Source organism: Aspergillus bombycis (assembly GCF_001792695.1).
Source record: "Aspergillus bombycis strain NRRL26010 chromosome Unknown contig00012, whole genome shotgun sequence".
Lineage (NCBI taxonomy): Eukaryota > Fungi > Ascomycota > Eurotiomycetes > Eurotiales > Aspergillaceae > Aspergillus > Aspergillus bombycis.
Genome location: NW_019170014.1, coordinates 205,539 through 224,893, shown reverse-complemented (window position 1 = coordinate 224,893; position 19,355 = coordinate 205,539). Strand labels below are relative to the sequence as shown.

Here is a 19,355-nt window from a genome sequence, read left to right as displayed (position 1 = left end):
CTAGCAGTTCGAACTTGCGACTCGGAACGATGAAGATCCAACACGCAGTATTCTGCTACACCCTCTCCTGCACACTATCTAATTGTTTGATCAATCAGCGGCGTAGAAAACTAAACTACTCTCGGGCGCGACGCCGAAGAGTCTTTCCACCAGATGTTTGAAGGCTGCGGCTGCTAGTAACTTCAGGGGGCTAGATCTAGCGTAATGCGGCCTTGAATGATAAGGTTTCCGGTCTCCAGTTTTAAACTATTTGTCCATTACCATAATACTTGCTTACAAAAGTTTAAAATTTACAAAGACTCCAGAGTCCAGTCACTTTGCCGCAGTACTAAGGAGTCCCGAAGGCTTTGGCTCCTAAGCGCGACCCTGTCTTTCTGTGAATATACAATAGTGACTTTCACCATTATCTTACCAGACCAGTCGGCAGCTACTGAGAATAAGGCTAATGGGCAAGAAGTTGATGCGAGATGTCCCAGTTAGCAGCCAGTGAAGGGTTGAACTGGCTGCTATATGTTTGTGCTGTTGATGTCGCAGCAGGAGTTCTGGGCTGGGAGAGATGGGGTTGCCGGCACAGTCGAGCGATCTGTGATCATGGCCAGGGTGGCGTTCCCCACAATCGTCGCAAGGCGCAACGAGTGTATAGTGTCGAAATTACCTTTCATTAAATCTCGTTTAATTCACGCTAGTCCTGTCCGTTATGTAGTTATCTCGGCGTGACGAAGAACCAATCATTTTCGCCGCAGTGTATATAGCCAATGGAAAACCTCAGGGGTATACGCAAATGAGGAAGCCTGACCTTGAGGCGCCTTGAGCGGGGTACGGGAAACGAGATCCCAATGTTTCGTTAGCCATGGAAGGTTATCAAATCGCATGGTTGAGTACGAAAGGGCGATCCACATCGTCCCTTCGGTAGTCAATGGGACAAGATGTAGCGCCAACAGCTCGACCGGGGATACGGTGATTTCTCCCTGGGTATCCACAACGTCGCGCAGGACCGGGCAGATATCGTGTGAGATCGAGGTCGGCGAGAACGTTATGGATGGGGAGGTTGCGATGGCGTCGCTCGTGCTTTTATCGAGGATTATATCAAAGGGGGCAAACTGGGTCAGGCTCGACAGATCGTTCCATGCCCGAAGGTCGGCACGTAACCAGTGCATTGCATGCGATGGGTCCTGTTTGCTCTCGATTTCCCGGCCAAGGCGGACGGCTTCGGAGGAAAAATCAACATTCTATGACGGTTGAGCGTCAGCAGAGACTTATCTTGAACAGTGGTGAGCAAACGTACCACGATGCCAGAGCCATTCCAGTTGCGGTCCACAAAGGCCTCGCGAAGCTTTGTTCCTAGTTTCGAAATACCGGGTCCCAGATGCAACGCTCGAGGGGAACGTTCTTGGACAAATGATCGGGTGTCTAAGTCGGATAGAACAGCCTGGACGATATTTTCTCCGGGATTCAACCATTCACCCACATCTTGACCGGTCGCAAACTTCCTATCCCAGAAAGTGGGGTCGTCGTAGTCCGCAGTTCCAGCGATTTTGGTATGTGTCCTTCCATTCGCCATCTTGCGCGGTGGAAAAGCGGAAAATCGCATCGGGAATCGAGATAAGATGGCGGTCACGTGCCTGTTCCATTGCTGGTCTAGAATAGATCTATCTCATACTACGAGCGAAAAAAAAAAGAATAAAAAATAAATATCAAACAAATAAATGTATAAATACAAAGTAATATAGAGCGCACACAGCATATGGCCTTTCTATAATGCTACATCAAGATCATATAAAGAAATGGTTGGGCCAGGAGTTGAGGACCTCCCAATTTAACAGTAGCTGTCAATCCCACTCGATTAAAACATTGATTATATGGCGCCAAGGTCGTACCTTGCATACTCTATCCGTAAAATGTTTTCCAGCGGCTTTATGATAATGCTGCATATCATAGATATGAGCTCCATCCGGAAATTAAAAGAGGGAAGACAAAAAATAAGCGGGAGGGTCGGCATTGGAAATACTGGACGACTAGTTCTCGTGGTAGCATACTAAGTAGTTGTTGTATAGCATGCCGATGATATGGCAAGTGGGAGGCGTTTCGATGTCAGCATTATCCGCGGAACGACTTGCACTTGACAGTGTCTCCATAGACTAGGGCAAGCGGATCCGGTCACCTGATCATCTATTATCATTCATCATCGGTGCTCTCTCGCCGGCTTAGAGATTCCGGTACAGGGATCGATCAACCTCAAGGCAATCTTTAGTGTCATTATCTCGTCTTGGAGTCATGTCAGCCAGATCTAGAGCTCGTCGAAACCATGTCTTGGGCAGTTGCAGGACTTGTAGACGCCGGCATGTTAGGTGCGATACGCAACGGCCTACCTGCCAGACATGCTCGGCAGTAGGCCTAACTTGCGAAGGGTTTTCGAATGAAATTCGATGGGCGTCCTCTCGGAAACGTACATCCGCCTACATGGAGGCTGGCCCTATCGCTAGGTTTGGGGTCAGGCATCATTTGTTAACGGGTACCTACACCTCCCGCGGTGGATAATTCAATGGTCCCTGCAAAGCCAATGGCTGACATTGAATGTAGAAGAGGATAGACGTTCGATGACTGCTGCCCTCAGCAAGGATCTGCTATTGGGTTCTGTTGATGCTTCCCTGGAGGAGATTGATACAATGTCAAGAACCCCGTGCTTTCGATCCGAACGGGAGGCAAGAATTGGCCCTTTCGCTGTGCTTCATATTTCTGCCCCCTCCGGCAAATCGCAAGACATACAAGTCCCTTGTCTTACGGCAGAACCACCTACAGATGAGATTCCCAGCATTCAGGTCTCCAATGCGAGCGTTCCAACAGTTCTAGATGTTTCCCCAGCTCCTGTAGATTCCTTCCTGCAATGGGACGACATTCTCGACCTTGGTAGCGAGTTTCCGGCGCTTTCGGCCTACCATGACTTAGATTTTCAATCTACATTTGATTGCACAACTTTGTTGCATTTGAATGGCCATTTGACTGGCCAGACACCGATAGCATATCCAACTTTTGACGACGATGAAGGCTGTGACATTTCTTCCGGAAACCCTGCGTATCAACAGACCTTGACACATCGATCGTACATAAATGATGATATATTGAAGAATGCCCCTGAATTACTAAAGCATTTCCAAAAAGGTGTTGTACCCCAGATGACGGTTGTTCCTCTAAGCAAGAAGTCACCCTGGGATATTGTTAATATCCCAGCTGCGTTGCTTACACTGGGAGCATTAACGATAATGAACTGCGAAACCGTTACTCATGCGAGACATGCGCATTTATACTCCCTCCTTGCATGCTCTGCAATCGACCTCGCGACAAATCCTTCGAAGAACAAGTTGCGTTCTTCGCGAGAGTATTGGGAAAAGCTTGCAGAGCGATGTTATGCGGAGGCAAAAAGTCACATACGAATATCCTTGAGCGAGGAGACTGGAGGACCCAGAAAGGCCAAACTTAAAGACCAGTTGATGGCTCTTTATGGAATGATAAAATTTACAGTAGGAGCACCACGTCCCGCAATTACTCTTCTCCCTGCGTGTCAGTACTGACTACATTAAGGTATTCTCCGGTCAACATCGAGATGCAAGGTGCTATCTTGTCGACGCGGAGCGACTTCTGCGCGTACGGGGACTCCCAAAGCGCAAGATTTCACGAAGAATGCGTCTTCTGCTCAATATCTACACCTGGCTTCGGATTTCAGGTGAAAGTACCTATGTCCTCCATGACTACACTCTATCACCGTCATCGCTAAGTACTTTCAATCTACACTGCCAATCGAAGAGGCCCACAGCAAGTGGAGAGCGGCCCATACCAAGCTATGCTCAGGGCGTTGATCTAGATGATTTTCTACATATAGAAAGTCCCGACAACGACCTCAATATCGACGAACCAAAATGCCGAAGAGCGGACATCACAGATATCCACCTGCAGGACTCAAGAAAATCGTCCGAGACTCTTAGTAAACAGGTTTACGGGATACCAGAGATTTGGCTTAGTTTGTTATCACAAACTACCCGCCTCGCAAACATCATGGACACCCTGAGAAATTCACAGAATACAGAGATCACGATGAGTTGCAATACATATCAAGCGTTACAGGACCGCGCCTCGCGCCTCGAGCGTGTGATACATGATTATACCGCGCGCGAAACAGAGTCAAATCATCGCAGCGAGCAAACAATGCATGACACGCTTATCTTCCGAGCACTCAATTCTGCCTTGATTATATTTTTCCACAGACGTGTTCGACAGACATATCCAGCAGTCCTAGAAGGTGAAGTCGAGAAGGTTATTACATCTTTGCTTGCGTTTTATAGAAGGCTGAAAGTGGGAGATCCCCTGGGTCTAGGCACTCTCTGGCCCTTATTTATCGCGGGTTGCGAAGCCACAACCCACAAACAGCGTGAATCTATCCTATACCTACTGGAAAGGGCAAATCTCATGAGCGGGCTTGCTCCCTATAAGATTGCAAGTGATCTAGTAACAGAGGTGTGGAGAAGGCAGGATGAACAGCTGACAGCTAGTCGGCAGGCGCCATTGCCTAGTTGGATTGACATCTCAAAGGAACGAGCCATATGGCCAATGTTCTGTTAAGCAGGATCCAGCTTCATGTCTTTATGACGTTTCGCGTTGCAAAATCACCTGTATATAGACCTAGCGGAGACTTTTGTAGAGGTTGATGATTTGGACCTGCAACCCGCCCTGATAAGAATCAGATCTTATCGGCATAATCCTTACCCAGCTCTGAGCCACAATAGGTATACGACTTGGGGGGTTGCTCAATGGCTTATTGGATATTTGACCGGAGTGATTCCGTAATACTTGACTATAGGAATATGTATTCCAAAGTGGCATCATTTGCCTCAGAAATGTTCCCAACCCAAGTCAAATATATTTCAAAAACTAACAGTATATATATACCAAACTTACTTTCTGCTGTAGAGTTTATTTTCAGCTACTATTATATTGATAAACCTTATTATTAGTCTAGGTCAGAAACACACAACCATGGAAAAATATCTGGATCACAGGGCGTTGGTGACGCCACCCAAAGCTCTTATAATCGGGTCTGACACAGTTGCAATATGGAACGAATCTAAGCGACTATATTGGGGATATTGATCCACTCTTTGACAGCGTAGGTCAGTCCTTTTTTGTCGACCGGACATAATGTTGGTCAGGATTGTGTCTCAGTTTATGAAAATCATATAAGAAATACATAAACCATGATCAAGACTGGAATATACGCCCTTACAGCTAGTGATATATTGTCCAATAGCTAGACTTTGGGACTCACTAGATCAAGACCAAATGTCCTGTTCCGCTATCAAATGAGATAGCAGGCTAGGACTCAGAATAGTGATTTCAACATCCTGAAAGCGAACACCAGAAGCAAACAAGATACAGGTATTAAAACAGAACGATCAAAGATTCAGGTGAACCCCCCAAAGCATTGTTAATTCTGTGATTAATTACTGATGAGCCGTGTGAACAAGACCATCAAAGAATAGAACGGCGTAAGTCTCAATATGAGTGTCAGACTCGTGCATAAACGGCATTAGCAAAAGTCTGAAGAGAACCACAAGTCGTCCGCATGGTGAATTCTGTCAGGATGGCATTCTTTCCCTGTGGTAGCAAGCCTTTTGTTTGTCCAGCACTGGCTGTCTTTGGGCCCCGCGCTATTGCCCTGATTGTGGGTGCGCTGTTGATCGAACTGGGAGGGGAGTGGTCACTTTTTGTGAATGCTGATTGCGCGGAAGGATTTATGCCAGGAGTAAAGTTGAGTAACGAGAGAACAGTATATTGGAATTTGTGTCTGGCTCGGTATGAGACTGTTGAGATATGTGTGTCCTACAGTCTTGCTAGTGGTTACAGAATGTTGGATGTCAGATATCGGACGAGACGAGGTTATTCCAAAGGAATCATTTCAATTTGCAACCACTGCTTTCGATATTGGACGATGAATATGTCAATCTGAACACAATGTATTAATAAGCTGTTTTACCTGAACATCCATGGAAAGGTTCAAGGCGAGTCTTGGATATGCTGTTCGCCTTGTTTGTAAGGTAGAGCTTCCTTGAAACTCGATGTATTTTCGGCTTCAAAAGTGTAAACAACTCTGAGTATTTCGTGAATGTATGACAGCCACTATGTAGTGTAGGATCAATAAGAGTACCTTCGACAGCAGGTTAGATAAGGATAAGATGGTGGTTACAATTGTTGCATCGATATCCTTAAAGCTCGATCAACTACTCGACTATATAGTACATACTGGTAGACCAGATATAATTCGGTAGTATGATTATTGTTTTATTATATCAACTAGCCCTTGTAGAGCTTAAATGGATGACTATATCTTGAACGCTGGCTATATATATATATATATCTTTATTCGCACGTGTTATATTCTCTACTTGATATTTATTACACTGATACATCTCTTCCTAGTCTAGATGAGAGACAGTCGAGGCAATCTAGCTAAATCATAGTTCATCAAAATCACGTACACAATACATCAAGCATGAAGACTGGCGTGTATGGCCTCGCCCAGACCAAGCAATCAACCGTCTCCGAGCCACTGGCATTTGAATCTCGATCCGTTGACAGATAGCCAATGGGACGCCATTGTCCCGACGGGTACAATCGCCACACAGTTTCTGCTTAGGGTTACGAGGTAACCTGAGCTGTGTTGGTACGTGTAGGAACTGTGAATTTATAAGCCATTTAATTCTAATCCCGGAACTCATTGATCACAAAATGATTGCAGCCTAGAGAAATATTCTTAACATGACGAGAACAGTATAACACAGCCATACATCCTGTTGGAACAACAGAAATATGGAAAAGGGATAGAAGTTAGGGGCGGGATCGTCTTTGCTATCACCCTGCCGTGCAGCGTCAACAGTTGGCTCAATACGAATGATTCGCTGACACGATCATGCATCGCGTGGGTGGCCTAAAATGGAATCTCCGCGTTAGGGCTGTGGGTGTCATATGACATACCCCGGCTCCGAGCGGAAGTGTAAGGACAGTGGATTATCAATACCTTGCGGGGGACCGGTGATATCAGCATGCATGCATGGCTTGTCTAGAGTTCCATGGTCTCCCGGCATCCATCGACGCGCATACCGAACTAGCGTCTGGGATTGACGTTAGGGGGTTATACCAAACAGTAAATAGTGTATTGACCTGTCTGAGTGATGATGAGAGAAATTAGGAATGTCTCAGGCGACACTAGACCTGAAACCAATAGTTCAACTACTAACGCAGCACTACAGGACCCAGTTTCGGCAAGTGGATAAGCCCAAGTGGTGCCGAGTGCGGGGTTGCCTTGAGATTTGGATCCGGGGTATCCTGCACCTAGCCTGGCGCCATGGCCGCTATTGGGCGCCATCGAGCGGGGTTGAAAGTCTCGCGGCCAGTCTGGTCCAATCGACCCCATCCATTACAAAGTACGGATACGTACGCTGACACTTCGATCAACGGGCGGTGGAGTCGGTAATTTAGAGTATCAGCTCTGGTGGAGCTGTGGGGGGAGTTACCTTGGACGTGGAAGTTCCCTGAAGTACCTCAGAGGTATCTCCAGTCTGCTGGAAGGTCTCTCAAGGTCGCTATGAACTCGCTCTGTCGTCGTGGATCGTAATGATGCTTGCGGATTGGGTCGGTGAGTTTTTCTTCCGGGGTCTTCGTAGTGCGTTTCGTGTAAAGACCTGCGGAGAGACACAGAGGTACATCGATGTACCTCCAGCGTCCGTCGATGTGGCATGACGGGTGTGGTGTGATGACCCTGGTCGAGTCTGTTGTTGCATTGATGTACATCCAAGGAGCACCCAGGATACTTTCTGACAATACCGTACCCTGCGCAATACCGCCACCGATGCTACACTGGCCAAAGTTCATATGGATCATCATTTCATTGAGTTTCCTGAATGTAACAACTCTGTAACTCCATCCCTGCCATCCGGGGTGGCTATAGACAATTCACCCGCCCCAATAATAAAAACCAAAATATTTCCCACATATCATAAATCAAGGATAAATAATAATAGAAAAACAAAAAACAAAAAACAAAGAAAATCACAAATGAAATGAATATGCAGTCGTGGACCAGTCCCCCGCTGTATGTGTATGTTTACCAGAAACATCCCTGTATCCATCAAGGATCGAGTTACCCCTCCTTCCACTCTTTCATCGTAATCGTTTCATGTATCGTAGAGTGAGCAGCGCTGCCGCTGCCGTCGTGTATGCTGCACCGCCCGCTGTGATCCAGACGGGTCGGTGGACAGCGAACGAGGTCTGAACAATTTGTGCCCGGCGGCGAGATTTGTCTTTTCTGGGTTAGGCACATCCAGGGTGTCGACGTTGCAGAGAGTCTGGTATCGGGTTACATACCGGTAGTCAAGAGTCGGTCCCTCCATGTGTTGGCCTGTCGCCTGGCATATTGTCCCGCCTGAGAGCCCAAGGATGACAGGCCCTGAACCACTGGAGCAGACATCGTGTGTGGATAGTGAGAGATAGTAGATAATACGAAGATTTAAGGTGAAGTATCAGCTAGTCACGACGAGGTTTTGTCGCAGCTCTTGTCACTCCCGAGTGACTTGATGAGGACCAGAGGAATACGAGAGCAGGTAGGACAGGATTTAGCCCCTTTATATCAATCGCTGCGTCGTATCAGTACATGACAACGCGGGGTAGAGTCACGAGACATCTGCAGACATCCAGCCCATCGACCTGTCGAGTCCCTTTACTGGTGATCATCATGGAGGGAAGCGATTGGATATCGTGTCGTCGTCGATCCGGTCTGCTGCACTACGCCCCTGGAAACGAGACGGATGGCTGTGGTCATGCCAATCGGACAGCGCCGTGGCTCGACTAGCTTTGCAAGCTTCAAGGAGTTGATTGCCACCCAATGCTAAACGCGTCGACATGATAGGTTGGTCGAAGCGGTCGTGTTGTTGTTGCAGGTCATGATCGCATGAGTATTGGTGGGATGCTCCAGGAATTCCAACGTGTCTCGAGGGTTGCCCTTGGCCGGCGATTATGCGTCCACCATGGTGTCATCGAAGCCCAACCTTACACCTAATATAGCACTTGACTGTTCTTTAACTAAGGACCATCGAATACTTTAAGGCACCATACTTATGAGAAACAGTATATCTAGAGGGGATTCAAATTCCTACAGGTAGAAATTTGATATGTAGGAGAGTACCAGCCCTAACTGACGTAACAGTAGAAGTACAAGGACTACAATGCACTAAGACACTGGTAATTGCCCGTATCCACTACCATTAATTTGGCCATGACGACCGCCACATCAACTCAACGCGTCATGATCAACGCTACTAGGTATTTCCAGCTGTCTCTAACACCGTCACGACTCTACTCTCGTTGTGAACCCTAGCAGAGAATGAACCTTAGAATCACACATCTTACAATCAACACTCAAGGCTCCTCCTCATTACTACGATTCTCGTATTTTCCCCATAAACAGAACACTAAATCCTGAGTAAGACAGAGGTCTTTCGTGTGCTGACTCGGTCATGTGATATATGTGTCTTATGTGCAGACATGCAAGGTTGCCTCTCTGGGTCTAGTAATGTACCAGTGGACAAGCTTGACTACCTTTGGTCTCGCTCCTTCGCTTTAAAGTCTGCCTTGAGTATATACGAACATATATTGTGGAGAAGTGGGGCGGACAGTAGACACTGCTACATGATTCTATTCTCAACACGACCCCTATAGATCAATGACGCACGGAATTCTATCCTACACTGGAGTTACTCATGTCCGGATCGTACACTCGTTAATATTCAAGGGCACCAGGCCCTAGATGAGGATTTCCCAAAATGGATATGGTCGGTGCCTGACATACACACGTGATCTCTGTCTTTTCGCGATCATGAGCTCCCTATGTCAAGTCACAGGCAGCGCACATCACTATCGCCGAGTTACAACGACCCTACCTTCTGAGCTGTGAGTCTACTTAACACCAAATTACATACTCGTTGCCGTCTATGCAGTGAACTTCTGCGCTCCTCTCGAAATTTTTGAGTCGCAACTAGGGTATCTCGATGAACCTACCAACTAGGTAAATGCGCTCTATCCCGCTTTGTTTGATACTATACGTGAGAATTGCAGTTATTGCCCCTCTAAAGTAAATGACGAAATATGAATGTGACTAATACCTTTTCTAAAACAGGACAGTTTACCCTTCGTGTGATAGTGATTGACCCTCTTCAATCATGGGATTAGGGCCGTTCCGCAGTTCCCCAATTACTCCGCATTGTAGCACCGGGGGTGGGCCTGTTTATGGTCCATATAAAGCCTTTGTACTTACTATCCCCATATTGCCGACTACCGCACCGGATATTCTTGGGTATTCTCCATGACAAGGGATAACCCATGTGTCCATCCTCCGGGCGGAGACACTGCTTTTCTGACTGGATGGCGCCATATTACTACAAAGCTTTGCTGTGCACATTGTGGAGGTGAAAATAATGCGAAAGTCCTGTTATATCACACTTGGAAGCACCCATGATCTCTCACCCGTATAATATGCTCGACAGACGGCAATACGCAGTATGTGGATCAAACGGCCGTAGCAGCTCAACAACCAACCATGAAAGTTGAACCTAACTGTGACATCAGATTATCAGGCAATGGCCGCTGGAAAGCCCTCGTAACCGATATAGCAAGAGCCTGCAAGTACTGAGACAATCGAATGTACGATAAACCGAGTTTATATACGACACAGTCTGGTTTCGTTGGCATACCATTACAGCAATCCACTAAGCAAACGATAAATGGACACAAGAACTCTCACGAAGTCAAGATGGGCAGCACAGGGTATATTTCACCATTTCAGATGGCTCCAAGAAAGATTGGCATGAGTACTGTTGCCTTTAATTTATCCCCCTGCAGCTGCGCGTTCTTCCGCAAGCTGATTCGTGGAATTATAATGAACAATCGATCAATTGATGCATGAATCTCGCCACGAGTACCGGTCGCAATTTATAACCTGCCCCCTCCCATAATTCCAACAATTGACGCCTCACATATACGCACCGATACACACCATGCGTCTGCCTTCCCTCCTACCCCTAATTGTCGAGGCCACTATCGCCCACGCCCATTTCGACCCATCTCACTTTACATGGTACACCTCACCAGCCAGCAACTTCTCCTCAACACTGCCACTCGGAAATGGCCGACTAGGTGCAGCAGTCTGGGGTTCTACCGTGGAAAATATAACCCTGAACGAGAATTCCATATGGGGCGGTCAGTTCATGGACCGCGTCAACCCGGATGCGTACAGCGCCTTAGATCCTGTCCGCTCTATGCTTAAACAAGGGAACATCACCGCGGCTGGAGAGGTGACATTGGAGAAAATGGTCGGGAGCCCAGATGAACCTCGGGCATATCATCCACTTGGTTCGTTGGTTCTGGACTTTGGCCATGAGGGTTCTCATATAGAGAACTATACGCGGTCATTGGATTTGCTCAAGGGGCGTGCAGTTGTGGACTATGAGCATCATGGTGTTAAATTCCGGTATGTGGAACTGTCTGAGTAGCGCTCAAAACATGCTAATACTAAGTAGGCGGGAGTACGTTGCAAGCCATCCCGCCGGAGTGATTGCAGCGCGACTTAGGGCTAGCGAGGCTGGCCGGTTAGACGTCGCGGCTTCGCTGTCTCGTGATCGGTATGTCGTAGAGAACTCAGCCACCGCAGGAAGCAACGCTGGAATACTCAAATTGCGCGCCTTGACGGCCGAGTCAGACGGGATCAGCTTTTCTGCTGCAGCCCGGATTGTCGCTCATGGAGGTGAGTGCCCGAGATTTGCTACAGATAATCACTAACAATAGAAGGGCGGGTATCACGCAACGCGAGCTCGGTAGTAGTCCATAATGCGACAATCGTGGACATCTTCATTGATGCCGAAACATCGTATCGTTATGCCGACCAGCCAGCATGGGAGGCGGAGATAGAGCGCAAGTTAGACGCCGCCGTGCGAGCCGGGTTTCCTGCTATCGAGAAATCGGCCACGGCTGATCACGAAGCCCTCGCAGGCCGAGTGCACCTCGACCTAGGGTCGTCTGGTGCTGCGGGGAATTTACCTACTGATGTCCGACTTGAGAGATACAAGATCGACCCTGATACGGACCCCGAACTAGCGACCCTCATGTTCCAGTTCGGCCGGTATTCTCTCATCGCGTCGTCGCGGGACACGGACGCTTCGCCGTTGCCTCCCAATCTCCAAGGACTCTGGAACGAAGACTTCGAGCCGGCGTGGGGAGGGCGGTACACAGTGAATATTAACCTGGAGATGAACTACTGGCCAGCAGGAGTAACGAACTTGGCAGAGACGCTAGGGCCGCTAATATCTCTCCTTGAAACCGTCAAGCCCCGAGGGCAAGATATTGCGCGGCGCATGTACAACTGCGACAATGACGGCTACGTTTTACATCATAACACGGATCTCTGGGGAGATGCAGTTCCAGTGAACAACGGGACTAAGTGGACGATGTGGCCGATGGGTGGTGCATGGCTGTCCGCGAATTTAATGGAACACTATCGTTTCACGCAGGACACAGCCCTCCTGGAAAAACGCATCTGGCCGCTCTTGCGGCCCGCTGCACAGTTCTACCACTGCTACCTGTTCCCTTTCAACGGATATCTGAGCACAGGACCTTCATCTTCACCGGAAAACGCGTTTGTCGTGCCGGATGACATGAGACAGAGCGGCAGGGAGGAGGGAATCGACATCGCCCCGACAATGGACAATACGCTTTTGTCAGAGCTCTTCCACTCTATTATAGAAACTGGTAAAATCCTGGGTATCAACAACACTGATATCACCAAAGCAGCATCCACCCTACCACTTATCAAGCCCCCCCAAATCGGATCCTACGGACAAATCCTCGAATGGCGTGACGAATATAAAGAAACCGAAGCAGGCCACAGACACATGAGCCCCATCTTTGGGCTCTTCCCAGGATCTCAAATGACGCCCCTTGTGAACCCAACCTTAGCCGCCGCCGCAAAGGTCCTGCTGGACCACCGCATCTCCCACGGCAGCGGCAGTACAGGCTGGTCGCGAGCGTGGACGATTAGTCTTTACTCTCGTTTATTCGACGGAGATGCCGCGTGGAACCACACGCACGTATTCCTGCAGACGTATCCGAGTGCGAATCTATGGAATACAGACTCTGGGCCTGGGTCGGCCTTCCAGATTGATGGTAACTTTGGGTTCACGGCGGGCGTTGCTGAGATGCTGCTGCAGAGCCATGCTGGGGTGGTGCATTTGTTGCCGGCTTTGCCGTCAGCTGTGCCGAATGGGAAGGTGAACGGCCTGGTGGCCAGAGGGAACTTTGTGGTGGATATGAAGTGGTCGGGTGGTAGGCTGACTTGGGCGAGAGTCACGGCTAGAGCGGGCGGGCCATTGGCGATACGTGTGCAGGATGGAAGACAGTTTAGTGTGAATGGTAGTGTGTATAGAGAGGAGATCTTGAGTATGGAGGGCGAAACCTACGAGATCTCATTGCATTAGACAAACTTACCGACGAACAGATTAACATCTGGAGTGCGTGTGCTTTCTAATCATAACCGTACACTGGCCAACCCTTGGAACACACCTAAGCGATAACAAGTATATCATGTATAGAGAGAACAAAGGAGCTATAAATAGAACTATAAGTACAACATCAAGTAGATCGACAGTGCCAAAACCAAGGTGTATCCTCCACAAAAATATCATACAAATTCCCTCACCACGATCACCATCCCATCATCATAGATTATCTCCCTGTAATTCCAAACCCACCAAATCCATATTTCCCCTCCTCATCCTTCCCCTTTCTCTCCGCCCGATTGATGCCCTCTTTCGAAACTAACTTGCCCACAGGCGAAAGCAATCCATTATCACCAAGCTGATTTCCAACCAGATTATGCACATCGTCTTGTAGCTGATCAACCTGTTTGATACCGGTCACCTTGGACTTGCCCAGCGTGTCTATAGCGAGATATTTCTAGTTAGCTATTTCGCCCTTTCCACAGACACAAACAGGCCTGCATATACACGAGGTATACCTACCCTTGGTAATATAGGAAGCTTTATTATCCCCCTTTCCAAACCACTTCAGATACTGGTCTTCGATCCAGGGATACCATTTCTCGTATTGGATGTTGTATTGTTCCCGAAGCCAGTTGTAGTATGATTGTTGCTGTTTCGGGTCGTTTTCTTCCTGGGGCTGGGAGATGGGGTTGAGCGGATTCATGGTGTAGGGGTTGTAACTTAAATGGTAGGACAGTATGGTGTGGTAGTTGCAGTAACGTTAGGTGTTTTATTATTCAAAAAGAAGGACGTTGTGAAGTGCACATTGAACGGTGTTGGTTTGCATGTATAGGGCTTGGTATAAATAGATTACTCTATCCGGCTCTGACGTCGGTGGGGCGGGCCATGACGTAGGGCACGCCGCACGTGAGGCTGTGGTGGCCACGTTACGGTGCATATCCTTAACATATCAAGTTAAATAGAGGATATTCTTATGTGATGCAGTCCCCTCTCGCAATGGACATGTAGATGTGCAGGCTATCTGGTGTGATGAGGAAACACAAAGCTAGGCAGTAAATGTTTAGTGTTGCAAGGCTGTTATCGAATTCACACTGTGATAGGAACAGGGAGATGTCACTTTTCCCTAAAGACTTGTGAACCTGACTCTATATGTCGGCTTAGGGAGTTGTCGGCAAGGGATGTATTCAGCTGTTCTATTGTAGCTGGTAGTTGGTCTATAGCGATGTCCTCAGGTTGAAAGTGATGTCTCCTATCTTGCCCTAATGGCCACCTGAAACCCTACCATCTATATACAGACCTACATCTCATGCCAGTGATGATGAAACTGGTCTCATTATTCTTTGTGAGAGATCAACAGAGGTTCGATTATTACCCCAGAACCCCAACCCCAGCTAGATATAGTACTACCACCACCAACATCAACACGAATTCCAACATCTAAACTTTAGGCCCTTCAATCAACGTTTTAGTGCCCTCACCACGCTTCGCCGTTTCCCAAGCCTCCGGAGCAGCCTCAAACGGGAAGATCTTAGTGACCAAGCCCTTCAGCTGCAGCCTCCCCGAACTAACCAGGTGAATGCCCAAATCAAAATCCCCCGCGCCATATCGAAAGCACCCCTTCGCCACAATTTCCCTCTCACACATCTCCGAAATAGGGAACTCAATCTTGCGCTTCCCCATCCCGGCCTGCACATACGTGCCTCCCATGCGCAAGGAAAACACTCCCGTCTGTACCGAAGCCTCAGCCCCAGAGGCATCGATAACAACATCCGCGCCTTCACCCAGACCCTGTGTACGAATCAAGCGCTGGGCATTCTCCTCCGGAGTGCTCGACAAATCAGGCATGGCTGTCCGTCCCACATCCCCAACAAACTCCTTCGCAAAACGCAGTCGATTCTCCAACACATCCACCGAGACCACCATTCCAGCCCCGAACTCCCTCGCCACAGCCGCACAGAACAATCCCACCGTCCCCGCCCCGAAAACAACCACCCGGTTCCCCAACTTCACATCCGCCAGCCTCACCGCATGGATAGCCACCGCCAACGGCTCCATGAGCACAGCATCCGCCAGGCTGATCTGATCCGGGACCTTGTAACAGAAATCCGCAGGGAGCTTGAAATACCGCGTCAGAGTGCCATGGGTGAATGGGGGGTCGGCCGCAAACTTCATCTCGGGACAGAGGTTGTACCGCCCGAGTTTGCAGCGCGCACAACGTCGACACGGGTAGCCCGGTTCGATGGCGACTCTGTCGCCGGGCACGAGAGTGGTCACGCCTGAGCCCACCGCGTGGATTGTACCCGAGGCTTCGTGGCCCATGGTCAGGGGCTGGGTTTCAGAGACGTAGGTGCGGATTCCGCCGTGGAGCCAGAAGTGGACCTTGTGTTTGTTAGTGAATTGCGTAACTACTATGGTTATACTGTTCCCCGGTGTCTTATGGTATGGGGGCCACGGGGCTCGACGGGGGGGATACACACATCACTCCCACAAACACCCGTATACGCAATCTGAACAATAACATCGTGCGGATTGTCAAGCACGGGCATCGGGCGGTCCTCGAATCGCGCATCCAACGCACCGTAGAGCAGACATGATGGGTTTCTGGTGTCTGGGTTCATCTTCGTATGTCTGGCAATTCCGTGGTATTAGGCACAGGATACCTTTTCTTTTCTCATGCTTATGTGCATGTCTGGGTGTCCTGCAGCGGTTTATAGAGCGATCCCCACAACCCCACTTGGAAGCCGAAACGCAGTCTGGATCCTTGGTTGATCGTCGGTTGACAGTCACCCGATGGGCCGGCGTTTCCTGCGCCGTCGGCATTTATCTCGTATTTGAACGAGGGGTAGGAGATGCATATCCGTGTTCAATTAAGCGAGGATAGTGGGTTGATGGAGACTCTCTGGACATCGGAGGACCCCGATATATGAAACAACACTGGATTGATAAAGGATGAAAAAATAGAAAGAAAATGAAAACAGCTCGAGTCACCTTACCAAGTCGAATTTAACAATTCAACAATTCTTTCAACGCCAAAAAATAGCAAAGGTACGTCCTACAGATGAATAGCCAAGACACAGGTTTTATTGTCATATACTAATCATCTAATGAAATATGCGCGAGGGCATAGACGGCGATCCCTGCCCAACTGAAGCTTACGGCGGATGTGTCCCAGAAGTGAAAAGCATCGACCCCTCGTTGTCACCCAGTCCATAGGCGCTTAGGGGTAAATAATCAAACAGCTCCAGCTCCTGTGTGCCCGGAAAGCCCTCGATTCCTTCAAACGGGTCCGCCTCGAGGGAGGTGTTTTCCAGAAAGATTTGCAACGCGGGATCTGCCGCAAAGGTTGCTGGTTGGAGGTCGGGAAGAGTATTTCCGGTGATGGAAGTAAAGTTGGGGAGAGCTCCCGTCGCCGATGTTGGCACTGGCAGTGAAGAGGGTTGCCGTGACTGGCAGAAGTGTTTGATCCTTTCTAACACTTCTAGGCATCGAGATGCGGGTTTACTCGCTTGACTTAGTGAGCCAAGGCATTCGTGCGCGCGCGTAACTGACAGTAGCCATAGCTCTTCAGTGGTTCTTCCTGTGTCCGGTGCTTGACCTGAAGGTTCTTGGAGACGGAAGATGTTCAGGACGAGGGCGGCTTGGAATAGAAAGTATGCCGCATACCAAGTCAAACCAGGATGTAACGCGTCAGGGTTCTCGTTGCAAAACGCACTAATGCTCTGGATGGTCTCCATCGCGGTGTACTCGCAGGCATTCAGAGCTTCATTCTGGTCTGCCGTGGAGCTACACACTCGGTGACTTCCCCACCAAAGCAGCATGCGGACATTCTGCTCTTTCCACAGAACGACCGCTCTCGGACCGCGGAACCAGTCTGGTATACTATGGGTTGAGAAGTAGACGGGTAGGGATAGTTTCCACACTTTTAGGCGATGTTCGATGCCTCGCGGAAGTTTCATGTCCAACGCGGCGTGGCCGGTAGCCGAGAAGAGCTCGTGAAAGACTTGGTTGCTAATAGACGCAAGCTGGGATTGGGCGATAACAGCGGAGTAGTGCGTAGGATGATCAACTGGCGTGGGTACGGTTGAGTCCATGGAGCATTGCTGCCAAGTCAACATGCAGGTCCGTTACAAGAACGTACAGTCAGGCTTACCGAGTCGTCTATGTTCCGTGGCAGTCGAGTCTCGATGAATGAATCAGAGGCCATGACAGGACGGCCGGTGGTCAAACTAAAACCGCTATCAAAGCTATATACAATCCACCACAAGACTCTTCTCCGTTCATGGAGGAGTGTGTCATGCTTCGTTGCCGATGGGGGCTCGCGGTGCAGACCGAGTCCCAGTGCCATACGGTATGCCATGCCAATGAAATTGTAACCGGTGTTAGGACGATCGCGCTTCTGCAAATAATTACCCTGCAGGCAAACAAGGGTTAGTAGCTTGGTTTGCATGCACCCATACTCCCATTCAAGATTTCTTACCATTAACAGGAACGCCTGTACTGTGAGGACATTTCCGACTTCAAGCATACGTAACGACATATGCGATCGAGCCGCAGCGTAGAAGTCGTAAGCGCCCGGCTCCGTGTCGGCCCCTATTATCCAACTCCCGATTGCCAAGACCGTATAAAAGATTGGATGCCAGCTGGAGGACTCGTGGATCTGATGTCTGTGCTGGTACCTTTCACGGAAGGTTGGCTCGTGTAAGATGGGATAGGCACGGTTATACGATAGAAAGTAAGCATCAATGAGACGAGCCGTGGTAGCGGTATCAGAGAGCCACCTTGCCAACATCAGGTTATCAGGTCGATCATTATTTGTAGGTCCGACAGATCTCCTATGAGTACTGCGTTCCCCTTCCGTAGCCGATGGCGGCTGTGCAGGAAGCAAATGGGAGATGGTCTCCATCAGACTCGATCCCGAGCCAGTTCCTAGATTGGCTTAGACATTGTATGTACAGAGTAGTGTATTGGGATACATCTTACCAAGGTACCCCGTATCGCATTTACTGCTCGGCAGTGACGCCATTCCGTCTGGACCCTGTTCTGGGGACTGGTACGTGTCTGCTGCCGGCGAGACCAGGGAGGCCTCGGACCAGTCAAACCTGTCTGGTGTGGTGGGATTGTCGTCAGTTAAGCTGCTATTGCCTCTATTGCTGATGTGTGCTAATGTTTCATCTCGGTTTATCTCTTTAATAGCACGCTCAACATCCAAGTCGGGATTCAGCTTCTGGAGCAGCTTCTGCAACGCGCGACACCGGTGCTCTAGCTCATCAAGGTTTCTGGCACCGTTAACAACCACACAAAACATGAACGAGAGACTCACTGTCGAGTTAACGGCGTGCGTTGCGGCGGCCCACTAAAGATACATTGCTTATTACTGCGAGCGCAATATGAGCACGGCGCAGATCCAGAACACTAAGTCGCCATCAGCATGGCACCTTGAGAAAAGATAAAAGAGAGCTAACCCTGCTTTTACGTTTCTGTAAATGGCCACAGTTCATGAATTATCAGCCTCGGGGTAACCCTGGAGCTTTGGCTTGCCCCTCCTGGGCTATGGTTCCGGGTGGCGTACCTGACATTCCGTACACTATGTATCGTCAGTGTAGCGCAAGAGTGATAGGATTAACTACTACATACCGCCCCTGGTTTACTCTGTTTCAAGTGTTTTGGCATGCTTTCAGGCTCAATTGGCAGCGGGCTTGAGGGTAAAACTTAAGAGGTTCCGGAATGCCGAGACTGATGAACGTTGAATGGGACTAGTATTGT

At 49.0% G+C, this 19,355-nt stretch overlaps 6 protein-coding genes across 6 annotated transcripts; 2 read left to right on the top strand and 4 right to left on the bottom strand.

Annotated features, from left to right (window-relative positions):
• Positions 1–728: 728 nt before the first annotated feature.
• ABOM_003153 (uncharacterized protein) lies at positions 729–1,621 on the bottom strand (the record flags this gene model as incomplete). Its single annotated transcript, XM_022530283.1, has 2 exons — positions 729–1,229; positions 1,286–1,621. Coding segments are annotated over 2 exons (837 nt in total), but the record flags the coding sequence as incomplete, so codon positions are not given.
• A 684-nt stretch (positions 1,622–2,305) lies between these two features.
• On the top strand, positions 2,306–4,614 carry ABOM_003152 (fungal specific transcription factor domain-containing protein; the record flags this gene model as incomplete). Its single annotated transcript, XM_022530282.1, has 4 exons — positions 2,306–2,348; positions 2,408–2,530; positions 2,581–3,518; positions 3,580–4,614. The coding sequence occupies 4 exons, from the start codon at positions 2,306–2,308 to the stop codon at positions 4,612–4,614; spliced, it is 2,139 nt and encodes a 712-aa protein (XP_022392630.1).
• A 3,594-nt stretch (positions 4,615–8,208) lies between these two features.
• Positions 8,209–8,515, bottom strand: ABOM_003151 (uncharacterized protein; the record flags this gene model as incomplete). The annotated part of the gene is made up of 2 exons (XM_022530281.1): positions 8,209–8,348; positions 8,413–8,515. 2 exons carry the CDS (start codon positions 8,513–8,515, stop codon positions 8,209–8,211), a joined length of 243 nt encoding a protein of 80 aa, XP_022392629.1.
• Positions 8,516–11,096: 2,581 nt separating this feature from the next.
• Positions 11,097–13,568, top strand: ABOM_003150 (glycoside hydrolase family 95 protein; the record flags this gene model as incomplete). Its single annotated transcript, XM_022530280.1, has 3 exons — positions 11,097–11,569; positions 11,619–11,842; positions 11,887–13,568. The coding sequence occupies 3 exons, from the start codon at positions 11,097–11,099 to the stop codon at positions 13,566–13,568; spliced, it is 2,379 nt and encodes a 792-aa protein (XP_022392628.1).
• A 247-nt stretch (positions 13,569–13,815) lies between these two features.
• ABOM_003149 (uncharacterized protein) lies at positions 13,816–14,295 on the bottom strand (the record flags this gene model as incomplete). Its single annotated transcript, XM_022530279.1, has 2 exons — positions 13,816–14,030; positions 14,112–14,295. The coding sequence occupies 2 exons, from the start codon at positions 14,293–14,295 to the stop codon at positions 13,816–13,818; spliced, it is 399 nt and encodes a 132-aa protein (XP_022392705.1).
• Positions 14,296–15,029: 734 nt separating this feature from the next.
• Positions 15,030–19,090, bottom strand: ABOM_003148 (uncharacterized protein; the record flags this gene model as incomplete). Its single annotated transcript, XM_022530278.1, has 7 exons — positions 15,030–15,997; positions 16,087–16,220; positions 16,749–17,692; positions 17,743–18,003; positions 18,070–18,518; positions 18,573–18,945; positions 19,055–19,090. 7 exons carry the CDS (start codon positions 19,088–19,090, stop codon positions 15,030–15,032), a joined length of 3,165 nt encoding a protein of 1,054 aa, XP_022392706.1.
• Between the last annotated feature and the right edge of the window lie 265 nt (positions 19,091–19,355).